The following is a 22,237-nucleotide window of genomic DNA, read 5'->3' on the forward strand; positions in this document are numbered from 1 at the left end:
TTTCTTTCTTTCTTTCTTTCTTTCTTTCTTTCTTTCTTTCTTTCTTTCTTTCTTTCTTTCTTTCTTTCTTTCTTTCTTTCTTTCTTTCTTTCTTTCTTTCTTTCTTTCTTTCTTTCTTTCTTTCTTTCTCTTTCTTTCTTTCTTTCTTTTTCTTTCTTTCTTTCTTTCTTTCTTTCTTTCTTTCTTTCTTTCTTTCTTTCTTTCTTTCTTTCTCCCTCTTTGTCAGTTGTTCTATCTGTCTGTCTATACTGTGTCTGTCTGTCCCTTCTTTTCTTTTCTTCTGTTTATGTCTCTGTCTGTCTCTCCTTTTTCTTTTCTGTTCTTTTATTTTCATCTCTGTCTGTCCATTTCCCCCATCTATCTATCTATCTATCTATCTATCTATCTATCTATCTATCTATCTATCTATCTATCTATCTATCTATCTATCTATCTATCTATCTATCTATCTATCTATCTATCTATCTATCTATCTATCTTCTCTTCTCTTCTCTTCTCTTCTCTTCTCTTCTCTTCTCTTCTCTTCTCTTCTCTTCTCTTCTCTTCTCTTCTCTTCTCTTCTCTTCTCTTCTCTTCTCTTCTCTTCTCTTCTCTTCTCTTCTCTTCTCTTCTCTTCGTCCATATCTCTTATGTGAACATTATGTGAACATTTATGTTTTTCTTTTTGCTAGACTGGCTGTCATAACACACTTCACGTACGCTCTAGTAAGTCATTTCAGTAAGACGGCATCTGCCAAGAAAATGTGCACATAACTTATGGTCCCTTTGTCTGTGGCTGGTCCCGCTTGTCTCACACACTCTCCTTTCATAACTCACAATGTAATCCTCAGATTTCCCCTCACCTCCTGGATTTTCACTCTTCCCTGAGTAGCTGTGTCATCACTCATCTCTTCATCTAGCGCTCCAGTTCACGCTCACGAGCTCCATTCGTTCAGGGGAATTCACTCCAGCCTATTGCTGTGTGTAAATCAGGATAATTACAGTGTCCATGTTCCCCCTGCCTTGTAAAGGTGCTGAATGCACCAGTCCCTTATTTTCTGGCTTATGTTGCCCCCACCTCAGCATGTTTGCTTTCCCAGACACCTTATGGCTCTGGAAACAAACAGAAGAGGAAAAAAGACCCCATGTTTTACAGTCCAGGAATGCAGAGGCACAGGGAAAGCGGGAGGGTGACAAAGAGAGCCCCTTATAAAGTCAGTCTACTGTCTCACTATACACAGAATGTATGTTTATTTGTAGCTATTTGCTGTAACTTTCAGTTAAAATCTTTTTTTAGTTTGTTTTGCCTGGTGGCCTTCTTTTCTTGGCTCCAGAGTCTGTAGTTTCTCTTGGGAGATTGTAGGGGCCATTCTTGGCACTTTCCCGCACTATAGTCCGTTGCAGTCTGGTGGAATTTGTTTGTCTATGATGGTTTGTTGGTTTTGGTCCCAAGGCTTGCTAATTAAGGGCTAATGAGGCCAAGCACTGATAAACTAACTGATACAATGTTGATAGATAGCGCTGTTTAACTCTGCCAGCTTAACAGCCAGGAACCACTCCTGAGACCATTGGCATCAGATCTGTTTTGGTTTTTGGCGTTGGACACAGAAGAGGTTGTAAAATATGATTAACTTTCTAATTTAATACAAAATGCATTTTCCTCATTAAGGCAGGAATGTACTGTATCTTCATAACAGCCTCATTATGATGATTATAGTGCTGGAAAACCACTTCAAGCCAGAAACCTCACTACCACAAGGTTGTTGGTTTAGTAGAAATGATAGTTAATTATTATATAGATTTCTTAAAGAAACATTCTGGGTTATACAAATATAAATCTCTTTTTTTCTAATACAAAAAAAGATGTTATGATGAGGCACCTTTTGGAGGATTTAAAAGCGGAAATACTAAACACAATTTTATAAAAGGACTTCGATTCATTCTAAAATGTTCATTATTTGCGCTGCGAGTTGTAAGTCTTTCACTGTGACTTCCTTAAACTTTAACCCAGTGAAACTGCTTGACTAAAGCAGTGTTAACCAACCACTCCAAACCAACGTTTGGTGACCCCATGCTTCTCTTTTCCTCAGCAGGCGGCCTAAACCAGCCAGTATTTTACGTGGCATGATGATGAGACAGTTTTCTCATGAGACTAGCTTATGACTTTCTTCAAGGTCAAAGTTGAAAGAGCAGAGAGAAAAGATAAATATTGTTAGAGGGGCTCCTTATAACCACTATATTAGTTGCATGCTTTGCTTTTCAGTACTGCTTTGTATGTTTACACTGAAGATCACTGAGGGGCTCAAGTGGGACGTCCACGGTAATTACGTTACAGCGATTTTTGGTGTCCAGAGATCATTCAGGGGTGAGAGTCATGTCCTGCTGCGAAGGACCCATTTATAGTATCTTTGTAGTCTATGAATTATGAATCAACTCAGTGTTTACAGTGGAAAAAGTGATGAAATAGAGGTATTTTACTAATTTCACAGGTCTCACAGGAGTTTTGTGAATCGCAAAAAAAACCCAAAGCAAATTAAAGTGTGAAAATGCCTAGTATGATTTCTATGAGGTCATCAAACTCAATCTTTCTTGGTTTCTCTCTCTCAGGACTATCTAGGCTGCATTATTGACTGTGGAGACTTGCCTCTCAAACCAGATGAGGTCAGCACCCTCTTCTGCAACATTGAGGACATCTATGAGTTTAACAGGTTGGTGTCTTCTTCCTTTTAAAGCTCTGGTGGTCAAGATGTCTGTCTGGGTGGTAGTGGTGTCTGCTGAATTTTTTTCTGACAAAATGACTGGCCTGTGTCCTGCTCTGTCCCACCGTGAGGGACAATGTGCAGATGTCTGCCAAGAGCGAGTGTTCACCATTTCTGATACACTCCAGCAGACTGTCCCTTGACTGCTGAAGTCAATCTGGAATGCTCTTCATGAGACGTTTTCTCAGCCTTCATCATAACTTAAGCTCTTTTTAAAAGACGTGCAGCATATGGTTTATTACATTGCGAGTTCATGCATGGTCCACCGAACAATTTAGTCAGTCTTGTTATGTGTCTGCTTCACACTGTTTATTGCAAATGACACTCTGTGTTTATTTCAGACTCGTACGCATGGTTGAGCCCAGAGGTTTTTAATTGGTGGGTCGCTGCTACTTGCCACTCAAAGACCGTTTTTACATAATTTTCTTTCTTGGTCCACTCCACTCCACATCACCCCCTAATGACATTAGGCAGTGTTGAAATTGAACATGGCGCCCGCCGCCTTATTGCCAGCTCTTGTGGGAAATCAGCTTGGCTGTTGAAAACAGAAAATCTTAAAAACTCTTGGGTGTCCTCACGACCTCATTTAATAAAACTTCCTGTAATAAAATGGCAGAGCATTTGTTCCCATCACAGCTGCTTTTGGCCTCTGCTTGAGATTATATTGGCATGTAATGAGCAGAATGAGTTATTCGTTTTTTAAGAAAACCATTCTTAAGGGGAAAGTTTACCCATAAATAAAACTTGTGTCATATTTGGTCAGTAAGGTTTTTTAAAAATGTTTTTTAAAGTCTTATGTTCACCAAGGCTGCATTTATATGATCAAAAATACTGTAGAAACAGTAATATTGTGAAATATTATTACAAATTTAAAAATGTAATGCAATTGTGTAACATGATCCATCAGGAATTAATGTAATATGCAGATTTGGATCTCAAGAATCATTTCTTATTATTACAATGTTGAAAACTGTTGTGGTGCTTAATATTTTTGTGGAAACAGTGATACTTTTATTTTTTTTTTATCTTTGATATCTTTGATAAGTAGAAAGTTCAAAAGAGCAGCATTTATTTGGAATATAAATCTTTTGTAACATTATAAATATATTTACTCAATTTAATGGATCCTTGCTGAATAAAAGTAGTTCACTTTAAAATGAAAATTAGCCCATGATTTACCCACCCTCAAGCCATCCTAGGTGTATCTGACATTCTTCTTTCAGACGAATACAATCAGAGTTATATTAATAAATGTCCTGGCTCTTCCAAGCTTTATAATCGCAGTGAATTGCAACCAACAAATTGAAGCTCAAAAAAGTGCATCCATCCATCATAAACAAACTCCAAACAGCTCAGGTGGGTTAATAAAGGCCTTCTGAAGCAAAGCGACAAGTTTGTGTAAGAAAAATATTCATATTTAACACATTACAAAGTAAAATTGTAGCTTCCGGCCAAACGACCATGCACAGTCTGCTTGCGTCTAAAGCGCAACTTATGACGTCTGAAGTAGTGTAGCGTAGCGTAGATATCAGCAGTATGTTGCATTGCTCGCATAAGTTGCGCTTTACACTTAAGTCACATCTGTATGTTCGTTTGGCTGGAAGCTATTTTACTTTATAAAGTTTTAAATATGAATATTTTTCTTACACAAACTCATCGCATTGCTTCAGAAGGAAGCCATTTGGACGTTTGGACATTTATTAACCCACCATTTGGACGTTCATTTATGATGGATGGATGCACTTTTTTGAACTTCAATCTGTTGGTTGCAATTCACTGCAATTATTGGAAGAGCCAGGACATTTATTAAAATTCCGAATGTATTCGTCTGAAAGAAGAAAGTCATATACACATTTAGGATGGCTTGAGGGTGAGTAAATCATGGGCTAATTTTCATTTTAAAGTGAAGTACTCCTTTAATTTCTTTGTAAAAAAAAATCATAATAATAGTCATACCAAACTTTGAACAGTAGTGTATGGAGTATATTCCAATTAGGCTGAAACCATACGCTATAATTACATGATAATAGACTGAAATTTAGGTCACTCACAAATCAAAACATTAATTTAAATAAAATTTGCAGGTCTAAAATCATATGCGAGTGAATAATGACTGATATTTCAGCCCGTTCTCATCCCAAGGCGTCATATACTGACGCTTTTGACATTTCGTCTACATCGAACGCACATGGCACCCTTTAGCGTCAATATGAGACGCAGATAGATATGGGCCAGAAGGCGCCTCCTAGCGGTCTAACCGTAACCCTACCCCAGACCTAAACCTACCCATAACCAAACAAAGCTCTGTGCGTGTCATATTGACGCTAAAGGGTGCTATGTGCGTTCGATGTAGACGAAATGTCAAAAGCGTCAGTATATGATGCCCTAGGATGAGAATGCGTTGCAGCTTTGGTCTGTTCATCCCGTAAAGCTTTGTGTTTATGGAAAACAGGGAGTTGGAAATTATTCAATATTTCTCTGATTGTGTTCAGAGAAAGAATAACAGCATGCGGGTTTGGAACGACAACGACTGTGCGTAAATTACAGAATTTTAATTTTTTAAGTGAACAGTCCTTTTAAATCAGCTCTCATGCGTAACTCTCTAGTTGTTAAGCCTAAATAAAATGACTGACTGACCTTGTTTTTCCCTCCTGTCTTAGTTTAAACACACAAAGGCTCTCTCTTTGCCTTTTCTTACTCTTAAAAGCCCTCTGCTCATCGCTGTGGAATGTAGCCCCTGTATTCAGACTTGATTCTGTTGAGTCTACTTTTTTGGCACCGGTCAGAACTTTAGGACACATACAGATGTCCTTTTCCTCTTAGCCAAAGCAGCCAGGCTCCGAGGTAGAGCTCCAGCCCCTGTGGTGAATGAGCCACACATGACCTGTCAGAAAGTGAGGGTGCAGCCAAGCGAGCAGTGCATCCTGGGACAGCAGACAGGACTTATTTTGTTCCCACAGACATCTGTCCAGTTATAGTGAAGCATTGTAAATTGTGCCTTTGCACTGGAATGCTGCATTTGTCTTGTGCAGCGACTGCAACAGAACAGGCTGTTTTTGCTGGCTTGGGAATCTCCTCTCTATTTTGCAGTGATGAAAACATTCCACTGCTGACTCATTCCCGTGTTTTGCAATAGTTCTTTTAAAACTGTCTCATCAGTTCATATTGTTCTAGGGTTATTTTAGCACTTGTAATCACATCTTTCTAAGGTGCCCTTAAATGGGTGTAAAAAAACATCAGGGTCAAATATACTACCATTCAAAATTTTGGGTTTATTTAAAAATAAATTAGGATTATTATTCAGCAAGGATGCCTTTATAATGTGACAAAAGATTTATATTTCAAATGAGTGCTGTTTTTAAACATTCTATTCATCAAAGATTCCTGAAAAAAGTGTCACAATTTACACAAAAATATTAAGCAGTACAACTGTTTTTTAACATTAATAATAATAATAAATGTTTTTGAGCACCAAATCAGCATATTAGAATGGTGTCTGAGAAAGAAAGAACAGAAAACAATTATTTTACATTGTAATAATACTTTACAATGTTACTGGTTTATGGAATGCTTGATCAAGTAAATGCAGTCTGTGTGAACATAAGAGATTTCTTTCAGAAACATCAATAAAATCTCACTGACTCCAAAGTGTTTTTACACTTTTTGCATCAAGCTCTTCATGTTTGTCTCCTTAAGCACACCAACTTAAGGGAAAAATTACATCACAATTGTAGGACAGTCATAATTTTTGAAAAAATTATACAAATAATGTTCATAATACTTTATTAATATAAATAATATTTATAATGGAAATATTAATAATTATTCTATGCGATCTTCATATAATCTTTTTTTTTCTTTTACTTTTAATAAAACTACTGGGACTTGCTTATAAAAATTTACACATCAAGTATAATTTGGGACAGATCCATTGAGAGACACTTAACTGCCCAGACACATCCCTCCGTTAAGTGACATAGCAACCTTTACCTACTGTGTGTGCTTGCATGAGGTCCCGGTCTGCCACTGTACCATGCTTTGACTTCATTTTGGATTCAACCTTAACACTGAGAATTAGGAGTGTTCTTTTCTTAATAAAGACAAATCTGGTTTTTCCCAAAGCATTCATTTCACTGCTCTCTTGTCTCCTCACTGTCTCACTGTCTGCTTTGATCACATTCGGGAGAAATAACGGGTGTAGATTTGTCCTGAGGATTTGTATAATGTATAAAAAAGAAGAATGACTGTGTGAATTTCCCCCTCCATAGGATGCTGCGTCTCCAGCGAAAATAAAGGCTTGACTGCTGTGGGAAATACGAGCTAGATAAAAGGAACTGTAATGTAGCGAACTTCTGTTTGAGTTATACACACCATGTTAATAGATGAATGGTGGGAGTAAGACAAAAGAAAGGGATAAGACTAGGAGGAGAGAATGAATCGAGAGAAGACAACAACTTATGGGTTGAGAAGAGATCATAAAAAAAAGGGGAAGGGTGATGTGAAGACTGAATGGGACAAAGGGAATTACGTAAAAAAAGAAAAGAAAAAAAAGTTTCTTTCAGGTAACTCCCTGTCTCTGGTCATAACTCCTGAAAATTAATCTTTTTTTTTTTTTGATGTTCTTCATTGTAGTCTGTTGTATGATTTTGCTACATGGTTTGGTAGCCAATCCTGACACGTTCAAAGAAGTGTCTTAATGTATTAAATTTCTCATTATACCTCAAATATGATCCTAAACACTCAAATATCTCTTTGTATGTACCGTATCTGGCAAAGAAGAACCTGGGAAAGTATTAAGTATGAATGTAACACACATATTTCAAGTCTCAAACCTTTGGTCCGCCAACACTTTCCTGGGATTTGAGTGAAAGGGCCAAAACCTCACAAGATTTGCCAAGATCTAATTGAATCCAACTTATCTACTACAGTTCAGACCAGAAAGCAGATATTTGTGGCTTTGAATCGACAGTAATATCTTTATTGCTTTACAATTACAAATGACAGAACTATGTGTTGTTATTATGACACACCTTTTCAAGACATTCAAGTCATCGGTCAAGAACATCCCATCCCTACAGGCACCTAGAACATCAAGATCTTTGGACAGTCTAAGAAATCATGCATAAACTCATTCAATTTCCTTTATAACCACAATGAAGTCCCCCCACCACAAAGGTCAGCCACTAAATGAGTTTCGTCTTCAGAGGGGAAGAGAGGATGATGAAGGCGGTTCAAGTTCTGCGGTTTCCTTCCGAACTTTTCCCCTCAGCCACATGAAGGAAAGTCCATAGTGTTTAGAGAGCGTCACATTGTTTTCTTTCACGACATGCAAGGAGGAATCCCTCGAGACTGACCGGCCTGGCGGTTTGGGGGCCTTGTGGGAATGAATATTGGAGTTTTGCTAATGGACTGAATGAAATACAGCGTGCGAGCCTTCACACAGCTTTCGTTTAACCCTTCAGAGCATAGTCAGAGAATGTACAACCACTCATCCTCAGTCGAAAAAGTCCCACCGACCACAAGAGTTCATATCAACTCCATAACACTTGAGGGAAAATCCATTTGTTTCCTTTTAGTGTTTGAGTCACAATAGAGATGGTTTTACTAAACCAAGCTTCCTTTATTTACTTTACTTTATTTACTAAACCAAGCTTCCTTTCCAGACACTGTTACCAGCCTATATAATGCCAAATTTCATTGATTTACTTCCTAAAATGAGCTTTTCCCCACCAGCAGAATGTAGAAAATATGTGTACACTCTCAAAATAAAGGTTCTTTTTTGCCATCTATGGTTCCATGAAGAACCTTTAACATCCATGGAACCTTTCCATTGCACAAAAAGTTCTTTATAGAGAAAAAAAAGTTTATTCAGACTATTTAAACATTCTTTGCGCTAAGAAAAACATTATTTTAAGAACTTTTTACCGAAAGGTTCTCTGGGGAACCTGAAATGGCATTGCTGTGAAAACCCCCTTTTGGAACCTTATTCTTAATAGTGTAGAAAGGTTTTCAAGTTTAACTGTGGGGATATTGGAACACGTTTGGAGGAAATCGAGCCAAAATGAAAAGCTTCCCATCTGTGTGCATTTAGACAAGAGTTTACTAAATGATAAAAAAGAAATAAATGCTGTTTAGAAATGCAGGCTGGAGTTTGAGCCTGTTCCAGTCAAGAGTACCAGATGTTTCCTCAGAAAAGGAATAGCAACATTTAAACATACAAGACTCATGTCAGAAAACTGGTTTTTATATGACACTCAATAGATTTTTCAGCTTGCAAATGCTTTTGTGAGAATATGTGAGCAGAAATACTTTTGTCATGCACGAAAAACTGAATTGAATCTTTTTTTCATAGTGAGCTTTTGGAAGATCTGGAACGAAGCCCCCATGCGGCAGCCATAGCAGAATGCTTTGTGGAGAGGGTAAGCACATGACAAATAAAAAATACATTTCTTCCTGTTTAACACCTTATTAGAAGGCATACAATACATATATCTCAAGACAAGGAGTTTGTGTTTTAATGCACGTCATTCTAGGACTGTTGTCTAAGGGAAATCCAGTTTTGTTAATGTGTTATGTTGGGGCCTTCAATTGGCAGTGTGGCAGAAGCACAAAGAAATGTTTGGGCCAGAAAAACAGATGGACTCTGTAAAACCTAAACATACCAGCAACTGTGTTGAACTTTTAACACATGCACACGTCAGCTAAGTGCATTTGCAGACAATTTTGGTGCTCTTGTCTCCACACCACAATGACACAACAATGAGCAGACCAGACTGGGATGGGAACCAGACAAGGACATCATTGTTTGGAGTGGTACAGGGGTTGAATGTGCTCATTCTTATTTCTGCAATGATTTGTTTCTTGGTTTAGAAAAGGAAATCGTTCTTTACCTTTCAGTTGCCAGAGGCAGTGTCTCAAGCACCAAGACCCAATGTTTACCTCCTGCTGAAGAGGCCACTGTTCGGATAAATTAGCACTGGCCTAGAAAGCACAGAGTACATTTGATTAAGCCATTACCGGTGGGTTATTTTGAGGGTTAGCTCAATTTAACCTTCTCTAATGCAGCAGAGGCTCAGAGTCAGGTTTTTCCCCCCATAGTCTCAGTAGCATCAAAAAATTTAAAACTTCCAAATTCAAATGAAAGCAATGCCTCTAGTCTAGAGATCAGGCCCCAAATAGAGCAAATATTTGATATGTTTACATGCTTGCTGTGACTGTAACTGTGAAGCTGAGCTGCCCATATCTGGTCAAATCTGGGTATAGTGGCCATTGCCAGATGACGGGGTTCACTTGATTGGGTTGTTCTGGTACTGCTTCTGTTTTTGGTACACAAACATTTAGTGGAAAAATCTCCCATACTGCCAAGTGAATGCCAGTCTAGATTGTGACATTTTTTCTTCTGTCTGTTATATTTTTGTCTGGTTTCATAACACCACACTCTGCATATTTTAAACAGCAAGTGATGTCTAGAATTTGAAGTGTATTTTTGTTGGTAGAATAAAGAATAAAGGTCAATCAGTCTTTGAAAGCAATTAATTATTATCATTAATCTTTTTTTTTTTTTTTAGAGTGAAGCTTTTGACATTTACACCATTTACTGCATGAATTACCCCAAGTAAGTGAAGAATATTTCTATTTCTCTGATATCATGTACACTACAGTGCTGTTCAAAAGTTTGGAGTCAACTTTATTCAACCTTTTTTAATAATATTAAATCTTTTCCTGTGCAAAAATTATTTCTGAAGAATCGTGTGACACTGAGGACTGGAGTAATGATGCTAAAAAGTCAACTTTGCTATCATAGGAATAAATTACATTTTATAATATATTTGAAAAATATATATGAATATAGTCTTTGAACAACATTAAAAATCTCACCAACCCCAAACATTGTAATAATATGTGCAGATGATGGCACACTGCAAGTGAATTTAGTTGAAATTTACTTTAAATATATTTTTACGTATATATACATATTTAAATGTATATTACTTGTATATAAATTTTAATTATATAGTGTTTTAAATGATTAAAGTTTTAAAAACCTTAATACGCTGAAAACTCATCAATGCTGTTGCATAATTATACAATGTGGCATTTTTGCAGTAAACGTAATTAGATTCATGTGATGTAGATGTCAACCACAATGATGTATAATCATGTAAGATATTTTTGATGAATGTCGTGTGGTTTTAATTAGTCAATGTTAACTATATGTCTAGTGGAAAAATTAGACATATCAGAGGCAGACATGCTTGGGTGATGACTACTTGGAAATACTTTGCAGCCCCTCTCTTAGTATTCCCATGGGCTTCTGGTACAACAGCAACAGATGTTCTGCTAGAGCTGATTCTGATCCACCTTTAGAGAACTAGTTGATGCATATTAATAGACAGTAAACACTGCAGCGCTGATTCGTCCTAATACAGATTCTTGAGAGAATATTTATTAAAAATATTTGACATGGCAGTACTTGTATGCATCTAATGGTGTTGAAACAAAGTTATACTGAGAAAAAACACATTTTGTGTGAAAATGGAAGAAGCAGGAGGTTTCACCAAAACAAGTACCTCTGAGTTGAATTTAGCATTTAGAGACTGTATGCGAAGAGTCTGAGTGTTTTTGTAAATACATTTGTAGGTTTACAGACTTATCAGCTGAATGCATTACTGCAGTCCTTATAAGATAAAGTGCTGTCAGGCAAAGCTGCCAAACTGATGAGTATCCCATAGACCACCCTGCTTAAATATCTTCCTCCCTGTTTCCGTCCAGCTCAGTAACCGTCCTGCGGGACTGCATGAAGAATGAGAGCCTGGTGCGCTTCTTCCAGGAAAGGCAGGCCACACTGTGCCACTCGTTGCCTCTGGAGACCTACCTGCTGAAACCGGTGCAAAGGATTCTTAAATACCACCTTCTACTGCAGGTCAGTGGAGTACAATGCTGTGACAGTAGCGCCATCTATTTTAGCTCTAATCCTGGTATCTACCAGCAGGGCAAATGGGGCCATGCCAGCCAACCAAACCCTGGCCCTTTAAAAAGAAATGTATAACTCCTGACAGACTGTACAGCTGATATGTTGTCACCCCCTTGTGGTAGGAACTATCCAAACACTTTGATAAAAGTGATCCAGGGTATGAGGTGGTAGAAGAAGCCATTATAACCATGACAGCAGTTGCCTGGTACATCAATGACATGAAGAGGAAACAGGAACATGCAGTCAGACTTCAGGTAATCCCAGACATCAAATGCTCCCTATGACTTTTTACAACAAGTGTATTCTATCTGTAAGTGTGAGAGTTCAATGTATTTAATTCTATTGCAACTGCAAATGTAAAAATCCAAAAAAAATCAATAATAATAATTATAGGAGATTGAGAGCCTGTTGCTGAACTGGACTGGTCCTGATCTCAGCGGTTTTGGGGAACTGGTTCTTGAAGGTTCCTTCCGGGTTCAGCGTGTGAAAAAGGAAAGAGCATTCTTTCTTTTTGACAAAATGCTTCTCATTGCCAAGAAGAGGCTGGATCATTTCATATACAGTACTCACATCTTTGTAAGTCATCATAATTTGTCATCATAAGTTTTCTTTCCAAATCTACCGTAAATCTACAGTAGGAATATAGTATTATATTTACAGGATTTGGGATATGCAGACCTAATGTTGTTCTATTTCTTCCTCTCATCTTTCAAGTGCTGTAATCTGCTCTTAGTGGAAAACATGAAGGATCCCCTCTGTTTTAAGGTGTCTGACCAAACAATCCCAAAACAGCAACACATTGTTCAGGTAAAGTATATAAAAATCAAAATATGTAAGGACATTAACTCAAAGGGGAAATATTAATAATAATCCATAATTACCAATTATGATTAATTATTAATATTTGGGTCAGTTCATTAGATTAACTTTGAGGTAAGCTAATTAATATTACAATCAATTAATCAGTTCCTATGAACTCTTTGATTATTCATTTATTCTAAGAAAAGTGTATCTTTCATTGTCACTGAAAAATAATTATTCCTTAGCATGTACAGAAATTAGAGCATACTGTAACAAAATCAAAATCGTAAAAGGGACTTTGTATGCAAACAGAGGATCAGAAATCAAATTCATAATTGTGCACAAGTTTTATTAACTAAATCACAAACATAAATAACACTAAACAAACATAAATACATTCATACATCCATACATGCAAAGGGGTGAGTGATGTGGAACCGGAAACAGGAAATAGAATTATGGAGCAAGATCTATTTTAGTATAAAAAAAGAACCATCAGCTTATTTCAGAGCACCTCATTAAATGTATACCTTGCATGGTCAATTCTTGAAGTGGTTGAAGATTGAATTCGTCGCTGGGTCCTTGAGTGTCAAATGTCACTTTATGAGTTACAATCATTTCTTCTCCGTTGGATGAAGGAGATTGTATTGTCGCGGTTCTCATGGCTGGAATGCAGATTGTGGCCTGCACGCTTTGGGCCGGCAGGACACGAAGAGCACATGGTGAGAGTTGCGAGGGACTTTGTCCGTGTTGAATGACGTCACTGAACTTCTGAAGTTGTCCTTGATGCTGGAGTGAGCACATGTCCTGGATGCTTCGAATCCTCCTGCCCTGGGCCTGTTGAGGCCATGCTGGAACACACGGCATCCTTAAGGCAAGAGTTGTCCGTTTCCTTCTTGGTTGGATTTAAGAAAGGCAGTCTGACTCGGCCTGCAGGGCCCAGTGGGGGGGAAAGGGGGTCCCCCCCCCCACAGGATTCACTTGGAGCTGCAGTTTAGGTCCGAGGACAAGAGCTAAGAGGGCCGGATCTTGTGGTCAGTGACTTTTAAAGCATGAAGATGGCACACCCATTTGGAGGTCTAAGATCCAATAAGAAGTGTCTTCCTTTGGAGGGAAAATGTCTTTTTTTATGACCTTGTTCAAGCATGCACATTTGCAATGGGTACTTTCATTGGGTGTTTAAGAGAAGAATCTTCAAGATGCAGATTGGAGTTTATAGAGACCAAATACGCTACACGTCTGATTTTGGTAAACCATAGTATGCAACAAAGTCTGAAAATCATGAGGTGGGAGAATTAGATACATGTCTACACATTTCTCAAGAGGTTATACATAGAATACATAGGTTTAACTCTCCTTCTCAGCGATAATTAAGTGAGAGTCCCGTTTTGGTTGTATAATCAAATATATATCAAAGTATATACTTAATAGTACCCAAGCCAGTAAATTATTCAAAAAATGTTCTGGAATGTATGTTAATTTAATGTTGGTCAGTTCATTGTTAAATGAATGCAGGAGAGTTCGTTTTGCAGATTGTTTCTGTCTTTCCATGGTCTCTCCCTTGCATTTGGCCTGCATTCTTTAACACCCATAAAACCTTATTCTGATTGTTGTCCGGGTAACGGAGACCGTCTTGTTGGAGGATGGGATGTAGATCCCAGAGAAGTTTGAAAGGTTTTATGGTACATGTACCAAATAAGTGTGTCTGATCTGGTCTCAGTTGTTACAAATATATACAAATATATAAAACTTTTTATAATGTACATTGACAACCTTATCTTAAAAAAATCTTACTTTATCTGTAGGCTAAAAACCAGGAGGAGAAGCGGCTGTGGCTACATTACCTCAAGAGGATGATAGTGGAGAACCATCCTGCATCCTTGCCCCAAAAAGTAAGTAGTGTAGGAGTTGTTTATATGTCTAACTATCAATCACTATGTAAGGGATAATGTACAGTCAAAACTGACTGGTTCAGTTAGACATAGTTCACAGAAGGACACTATAGTGTTAAATATCTTAATATGTTTTCCAGGCAAGACAGGTTCTTGGTGACAACTTCTGTCAGTGTAAGTGTTCACTGCATGTTAACTATTACTTGCGGCACTGAGTGTTTTTTTTTAAATGCTGTGGATTATTAATGTTTTGTGTTTTGTTTAGCCCCGCAGTTTGATCAGGAGCCAATAAGAAAGCCGATGCCTTCTCCACGACTGGATGATGTTCATAACTACCACAGAGGAAGAAGGCAATCAGGTCTGGCAGATAGTGTTTATTAGAATACCTTAAAATGTCAACCCGCACTGATTCATATACTCATAAAAATTACTTTCATAACTTCTGACAGAACCACCAGAGTTCATCTACACCCCTGAGAAAGCCAGGAAATGCCTTCCACTCCTCTTAGAGGGAAACCTGCCATACAAGCGTGGGAGGAGACAGTCTGGTGAATATAATCTAATATCATATTCTGAATGAGGCCTAAAATGATTATGTTCTCAAAATAATTTTATTTATAAATACAGTTGCATAATATTTCTTTTTCTTTTTTATTGTATTTTTCGTCATGTTATATTGATAACGTCACCAATTCTTGATCTTTTGTACTTTGGCAAAAACTAAAGTTTAAAGTCTAAAATATAATCTTTATTTGCATCAAGCCCCTGCCAAAGATATAGAAGCTGCATTCCAGCAAAGTGGTGAGTTTAAACTTAAGTTATATCATTTTGTTGTGTTATATTGTTTTTATGTGGTCAGTGATGATGAGTCTTTCAAAATGAATGTGAAAAAGTTAACAGAATTTTAAAGATTTTAAGAATGGAAATGTTTTTTTAAAAAGAACGCAAAATCATTTTTTGTTTCTATTTTTCTTTTTCTGATCTGCCATGGCTTCACTGCTTATCCAGGTTCTTTAAAGGTGTGAATTTCATTTTCTTCCATTTAACATTATATATTGTATACAAAGCCTTAAAGGAGAACTCCGGTCAATTTTAACATTGAGCTCATTTTTTGTACATTTGGAGTGCTGTCAATACAGAGAACAACGACAAAAATCGGTGTTGCCTACACCGAGTTATTCTATTTTTAAAATTTGCACCCTGTTGACTTCAATAGGGCAAGTACTAAACCTGCTTTTAGCCTCTTAACATCCTTGATGTGTCATTACAAGTGCACAGCTAATGTGAGTGATTCCTTCTGAGTGAACACGAGTGGATCTGACTGCAGTAGATGTGAAAGAAATGTATAAAAATTATGTTATTTAAGCCAGTGCAAATACCTTTGTTTACATCCTGTTTTCGGGTGAAGTCCAAAGTAGTCGATTGCCGAGTTCATAGTGCGTGATCATAGGTACTAAACCTATGCGCGTGAACTCGGCAATCGACTACTTTGGACTTCACTCGAAAACAGGATGTAAACAAAGGTATTTGCGCTGGCTTAAATAACATAATTTTTATACATTTCTTTCACATCTACTGCAGTCAGATCCACTCGTGTTCACTCAGAAGGAATCACTCACATTTTCTGTGCACTTGTAATGACACATCAAGGATGTTAAGAGGCTAAAAGCAGGTTTAGTACTTGCCCTATTGAAGTCAACAGGGTGCAAATTTTAAAAATAGAATAACTCGGTGTAGGCAACACCGATTTTTGTCGTTGTTCTCTGTATTGACAGCACTCCAAATGTACAAAAAAATGAGCTCAATGTTAAAATTGACCGGAGTTCTCCTTTAATTATATCAATTTTACAACAAAATGCAACTTTGTAGCAACAGGGTTTGTTTAAAATGTTATATATCTAATAGCATATATATCTACGCTTTTGTCTATTAATGGGTTCCCAGGCTGGCAGTGAAGGGGAGTTGTGTCCACAGGCTGATAGCATGGGCTCTTCAGGCAGTACCAGTACTCTGGCATCCTCTGTCATTGAAGTTGAATCTGGCCGTGATGATCTGGTTTTATGTCAAGATGAGGATGACATGACCCCACTTTCTCCACCACCAACACTGTCTATTACTGAGGAAATCATGCAGTTCATTAACCAGAGCCGTGCTCGACAAGGCATGACAGAGTTAACGTCTGAAGTGGTACATATTGCACAAAAACATTATGCAACCTCAAACAATATTCAGAGATAGTAATTGCTGTAGTAACTCAGCACAATGCTTCTCTACTACTGGTTTTCACATTGAAATCTCTGATTGTGTAGCAGTAATGCTGTTAATTTGTTAATGTAAGCTTCTAGTTATAGGAAAATGACATTTTACTTACTTTTTTTTTGGTGTACTTTCTTCCATAGTGCCAGTTGACTCCAGAGTCCCTGGAAGTCGAGCCACTGGAGGCTCAGCAGTCAGATGAATCCAAACCACTAATATCTGAGGTGGATGAAAATAAACATCAGACAAATAATACCAAAATATCAGAGGCAGACAATGAACTGGCAGATGGGTCAGAGAAAGATGAGAACAGTTATCCATCCTGTGAAGCAAATGTTGCTTCACCAGAGGAGCTTGAGAGAGCATCATCACCATTGCACACCCCCAAAGAAGTGAATCAATCAGAAGAGTTGACAGTACCAGAACACAGTCATAGTGAATCATCCAAACCAGAGATGGAGAAAGCCATAAGTGAAAAGGGGGAAAAATATACTGAGGACTCTGTTAGTAAAAGTGAAGAACCTCACCTATCTGATAATTTGGACAAAACTGATGACACTGCATGTGAGACCAGTTCAGCTTGTGCTCACATTGCCACTACATTGAAAACAACTGACATCTCTCTTGTCCCCAAAGTAGAACCTGACCAAAAACTGACCAAAAGTGACAAGCAGATTATTGAGAAGATACGCAGCTATTATGAGGCAGCAGAGGCAGGTGTCGAGGAGGGTCAGATGGCACGAAGGAACAGCTTCTCTAATATTCCTGCAGGATTAGTGAAGGATTCTGTGTCCCGATTCAATGTTCCTGTTCACCAAAACAGTCTAGTTGAGTCTGAGAGTGGCCACTCAGACTGTGTTGAAACAGACTCAGTATCTTCATTACTTCCAATATCAGACCAGGCTGACCAGACTTTCAAACATCAGGAATCTGCCCTCTCACATTCAGATGTTATCCAAGAACAAAAAGAGGAATTAGACAGCAAGACTGCAGAAAAAAAGGATCATTCTGTAGAGTTCAGTCCCTGTATGAAACTGTGGAAGGAGAAAGAAAGAATTGGCCAAGAGTCTCAAAACAATCTGAAAGTCCCTCTCTCAAGAGTGAACAGCTGTGTTGAACACACAGATGCTCCTGAGAAAAATGAGACATCTATAAATTGCACAACACCCCTAGTACAGCATAAGCAATATGAATGTTCACAAAGCCATCCAGACACTTCAGACCCTTCTAATCTGCAGATAACAGAGACAGCGGATACATCTCTTCAATATGGAAGAAGAACCAGAGCTAGAATGTCTTCTAATGGAAGCCTGGATAGCCTTCCCAGTCAGATTAAAGTTGGCCGGTGGTCACGTCATGGCAAGGTGGTAACATGTAGTCATACCCTTTACGAAGGAATGGCAGAGGTACCAGATTTAGGTTTTTTTGAGGGTGGACCAGTCAACCAATGCTTGGTAGAGAACTCAGAAAAGATTCTTAATAAAGTGCAAATGCTTGCACGCATGTACACTGCCAAGGCAAGCAGCATGAAGGTACCACTACATCAGAAGAAAACACGAGTGAGTAGAGGAGCATGGTTAGTGGAAGGAAAAGGGAGCACTTCACCTAAGTCACAGCAAGTACAGCTGCATCGGGGGGACATGAGAATACTAAGTCAACCCGCAGGTGAGCTCTTAATATAGTTTAATTATTATCTTGTGTGATTGAAAAACATGTTATTTTAAATATGTTTAATAAAATGTTGCCTACTGTTTTGTTGCAGAAGAATCTTCCGTATCCACATCTACTGAGCCTTTTGGTCACATTATTTTAAGAGAGAAGCTGTCTACAATGTATCACCAAGAAAATGATTGTAATCTCATAGGGCCTCCAGATGAGATCTCAACAATTGGATCTGATTCATTGTCTTTTTCTTCTGCTGAATCCTCTGCTACTTCAGTTGAAATATTAACAACTGTTATGGAATCACAGGTCTCGGTGATATCAGACCATACAGAAAGCTCCTTTGAAAAATGTGAGTCTAATCTACATGAAGGAGCTCAATCCTTGTCACTTTCAACTTCTGGAACTCATGTCCAAGAAATGCCATCCAACCTCTCTGAATTTCCTTTAAATGAGCATGCTTACAACATATCACAGTCCATTCAGGAAAACTATTCAAATGTTGAGAACAAATTCATTGCAATAAATGGGATTGAAGAAGGTCAGATATTGCATGAGGAAAACCCTGCTTTTGTGAGCAATTCTGGTCCAAGTAGTCAACATTTTATTGACCCAGTAGTCATTAAAATTTTAGAAGAAGAGACTCACTGTGTAGATGAGAAAAGTGCCTCAATTGTACAGTATTGTGAAAGAATATTGACCATTGATGATCAACAAGATGAAATGCATACAGGACATTTGAAATCCAAGCAGGTCCAAGATGATACTGAAACCACTAGCTTGGAGAAAATAACACCTGTAGTGACCTCTGTTAACGAAGTAGGTGCATGTCCCCCATTAAAGCTAGCAGCCTTCTTGAAAAACTGTGTTTCAAACACTTTGACCATCTCCGAGGGGTCAGAGCAGTCAGACCCTTTGGCCCAGTTGCAGGAGGATACAACTATCCCTACACAACTGCCGCCTCTGCTTGGTACATGCAGCAAGTGTAGTCCTCTGGATGTTAAATCCAAAGAAGACCTGAGCAATAATTCAAAGTCTTTTAGCCCACCCTCTACACCCTCTTTAGCTGGACCTTCGTTTGATGAGCTTCCAAGGTTTACTAGCCAAAGACCTTCTAATCTACCCTCCACTGCTGGAAAGAGGAGTCCCTTTGCCAATTGGAATTCATCATCTTCAGTCGCTCAAAGGTAGTCTGCTGAGCATATCACAAACCAAGCTGTAGTTATAGGGTTTACCCAGTTGAAATTTAGGTTATGCTGTTGTAGTTTATATAACAGCACTAAAGTATGTGATTTAATTTTAATCTGTGTCTTAACTTGCTTTTCAGAGTGCCAAATACTTCATCGCAGACTGAGGAACAGATCCAGGATACTTCTGATTTTGGCCTTTCTCATAACAGACAATCTTTATTCCATACCGTTAATGATAAGCCATTAAACATTCCCTTTGGTGTTGGACGTCCATTAGATGCAAAACCACCCTCTGCCTTTAGCCCAAACTTGCGAATGCGATCACCCTCTCCAATTAGAGGTGCCCAGAACTCCAGACCGTCCTCAACGGCCTCAGCTCTTGCAAAGTCTCTTGCTGCCTCTTGTATCAGTCAGACGATTTCTCAAAACATGGCCAAGAGAGGTGCACATCTTCAGACTGCTTCCCCACCTGTAAGCTCCTCTCCTCTGCCCACATCTTCAGTTAGACTTAGGTCACCATCACCTAAATCCATCACCTTGGACTTAAGTGTGGAGTCAGGTTTTAGAAGTACATCCAGCACTGGGGTAGGAAATCCCCAAGGTCAACCCCCAAGGTCTTCTCCATCCCCATGTAGATCAAACAGTCTTCGATCTAGTCCAGCAACAGTTCAGACCCCTCCTCCTTTTCGTAGTCAGCGGTCAATATCCCCTGCACCTCCAGTTAGCCTCCATTCAACTCCATCTGCTAACAGCCCAAGCTCTGCTGCTCTTGAACAGCCTCCTTACACCAGTTTAAATGGTAATAACAACAACAACAATAACAACAATTTGAGTAATAATGGGTTGGCCACTAACCACAAAAAAGCACCATACTCAAATGTGGGTGGACTCCCTCATTTCCATGATCCTCAACGAACAACCTTGCACAATAGGGTGGCTCGGCCCTTCCCGTCCTCCGAGCCCAGCTCTCGTGTACAGTCCCCCTCTATTTGCCCTTCTCCAATTACTCGAATCTGCTCCCCTCCACCTGCCCCGAACCATTCAAGTCATCTGGTAACAAAGCCACCGAATCCCAGAGCCCCCAGACAAGGTGGCTTTTTTACCCCTCTATCTTTGGACATCTCAAGATCAACGTCAGCTTGTTCACTATCTCCCTGTGAGAGTCCCAGAATCACCTCTCCTCCCCCTATTGGCATTCCTACAAGTGTCTGGGGCTTTGCTAATCCACAGCCAAGGAATCCCTCATTAACAAATGCATGTTCTCCAACAAAAGCGGAAACAAACTCTACACCAAAAGGCACCAGAATAATCTCTCCTACCCCAATGGGGATGTCTCCATGTTCAGCAACCATCTCTCAGAGCCAGAGGAGGTTACGAGGAAACAGTTTGCCCTTTGTTGCTCTAGGGGATAGACCACCAAGTCCAAAAAGACAGGAACGCAGGTCTTGGGCAGAAAGTGGACGATGGTCAGTGGGTTCAGAATTGGGGTTAATAAGTCCTCGTGGGGGTTCATACAGTGGTAGCCCATCTTCCATCAGCCCTGGCCCTCTTTCACCTGTCAGACTAACAGCCGAAAGGACCAGTCATAATGGAAAACATTTCACAAACATTGTCTGGCCGGATGTACATGATCTGTTGATTAAATACAATACAGAGCCCAATACTGAAACCGATGCTTTGTCCTACACCGAGACAGAGCAAGATGACATAGAGGTTGCAGAATCTACATGTCGGAGCACCCTGATCTGTCCCTATGTCGCTCCAGTTAGCCCCAATGAGAGAGAGATTCCCATTCATTGCCCAGATGAGGACAAAACAGAAGATAGTGTTATTAATCAAGGGTCCAAAACAACATTAAAAACAAGTTATGCGACCACCGTCAACTTGCAGATTGCCGGAAGTGGGAGGATAGCATCCTTTAGCAATGCACAAGTCAGCCTGACTCAAACACTGTCCCCAGTAGCAGATAGCCAGAGCAGGAGAAGGGTCAGCATCAATAGCTGCAACCTCTCAATGCAGAACTGCAAAAGGCTTTGAGTGGTGTGCTCCTGAGGTCTGGTATGGTGCCTCATTCTTCAAAGACACTTTATCTGGCACTTTAGCATGTAGAAGAGGAGTCAGCTTAGAGATCCAAGTCCACTTCACTCAGAGGGGAAAAATTCATGGACAATAAAATACGGGTGTCAGTCAGTTGATGCTATGGTCAGTGATTTTATTTTATTTTTTAACCCTCAACCCTACTTCCTGGCCAAGATACCCGTAAATCATAGATAAAATTACTGTTTTGCTATTTTTGGCAGTGTTTATTTTATTGCTTTTAATACTGTAATATGCAAATTCGTTATATGTAATTGAACTAAAGGCTCTGTCATTTAAGGCTTTTAGATGGCTGTGATATATAAAGAACTTATTTATGAAATGGTTGTTTTCTGGCACTTAACTTGTTTCTTTGTTTTGCACATTTTTCTCGAATGTGGTCCAGACGTGTCTGGAAAATAGTGCATTTCAGACAAGCCTTTCTCATGTATGTTGCTTAAGACATTTTAAAACAAGGGAACATGAATAGCTGCTTTGATTGATGTTAATATGAACATCAAAACATCTGATCTGATATTTTGCATTGATGAAAATGTTTGCTATACAATTAAAAAAGCATTCCATCATGCTTAGAACTGTACTCTGGTGTGGACAAAGACAAGGTAATGCTGATCAAGTGGACTCTTG

The 22,237-nt window shown here is 38.8% G+C and overlaps 1 protein-coding gene across 2 annotated transcripts in view; it reads left to right on the forward strand.

Moving 5' to 3' along the window:
• plekhg2 (pleckstrin homology domain containing, family G (with RhoGef domain) member 2) overlaps nucleotides 1–17,654 on the forward strand; it is a 36,936-nt gene extending 19,282 nt beyond the window's left edge. For both annotated transcript variants that reach the window (XM_081369884.1, XM_081369885.1), the window contains 14 exons: nucleotides 2,587–2,687; nucleotides 9,091–9,157; nucleotides 10,307–10,353; nucleotides 11,511–11,661; nucleotides 11,835–11,966; nucleotides 12,106–12,288; nucleotides 12,427–12,519; nucleotides 14,319–14,405; nucleotides 14,546–14,579; nucleotides 14,671–14,763; nucleotides 14,855–14,953; nucleotides 15,168–15,222; nucleotides 16,350–16,592; nucleotides 16,805–17,654. In XM_081369884.1, the coding sequence (XP_081226010.1) occupies nucleotides 2,587–2,687; nucleotides 9,091–9,157; nucleotides 10,307–10,353; nucleotides 11,511–11,661; nucleotides 11,835–11,966; nucleotides 12,106–12,288; nucleotides 12,427–12,519; nucleotides 14,319–14,405; nucleotides 14,546–14,579; nucleotides 14,671–14,763; nucleotides 14,855–14,953; nucleotides 15,168–15,222; nucleotides 16,350–16,488 (1,281 nt within the window). In that variant the 3' untranslated portion in view covers nucleotides 16,489–16,592; nucleotides 16,805–17,654. The remainder of the gene's footprint in view (nucleotides 1–2,586; nucleotides 2,688–9,090; nucleotides 9,158–10,306; nucleotides 10,354–11,510; nucleotides 11,662–11,834; nucleotides 11,967–12,105; nucleotides 12,289–12,426; nucleotides 12,520–14,318; nucleotides 14,406–14,545; nucleotides 14,580–14,670; nucleotides 14,764–14,854; nucleotides 14,954–15,167; nucleotides 15,223–16,349; nucleotides 16,593–16,804) is intronic.
• The last annotated feature ends 4,583 nt before the right edge of the window (nucleotides 17,655–22,237 follow it).

The sequence above is a fragment of the Scardinius erythrophthalmus genome (genome assembly GCF_964197995.2).
Source record: "Scardinius erythrophthalmus genome assembly, chromosome: 7".
In the NCBI taxonomy this organism is placed as follows: Eukaryota; Metazoa; Chordata; class Actinopteri; order Cypriniformes; family Leuciscidae; genus Scardinius; species Scardinius erythrophthalmus.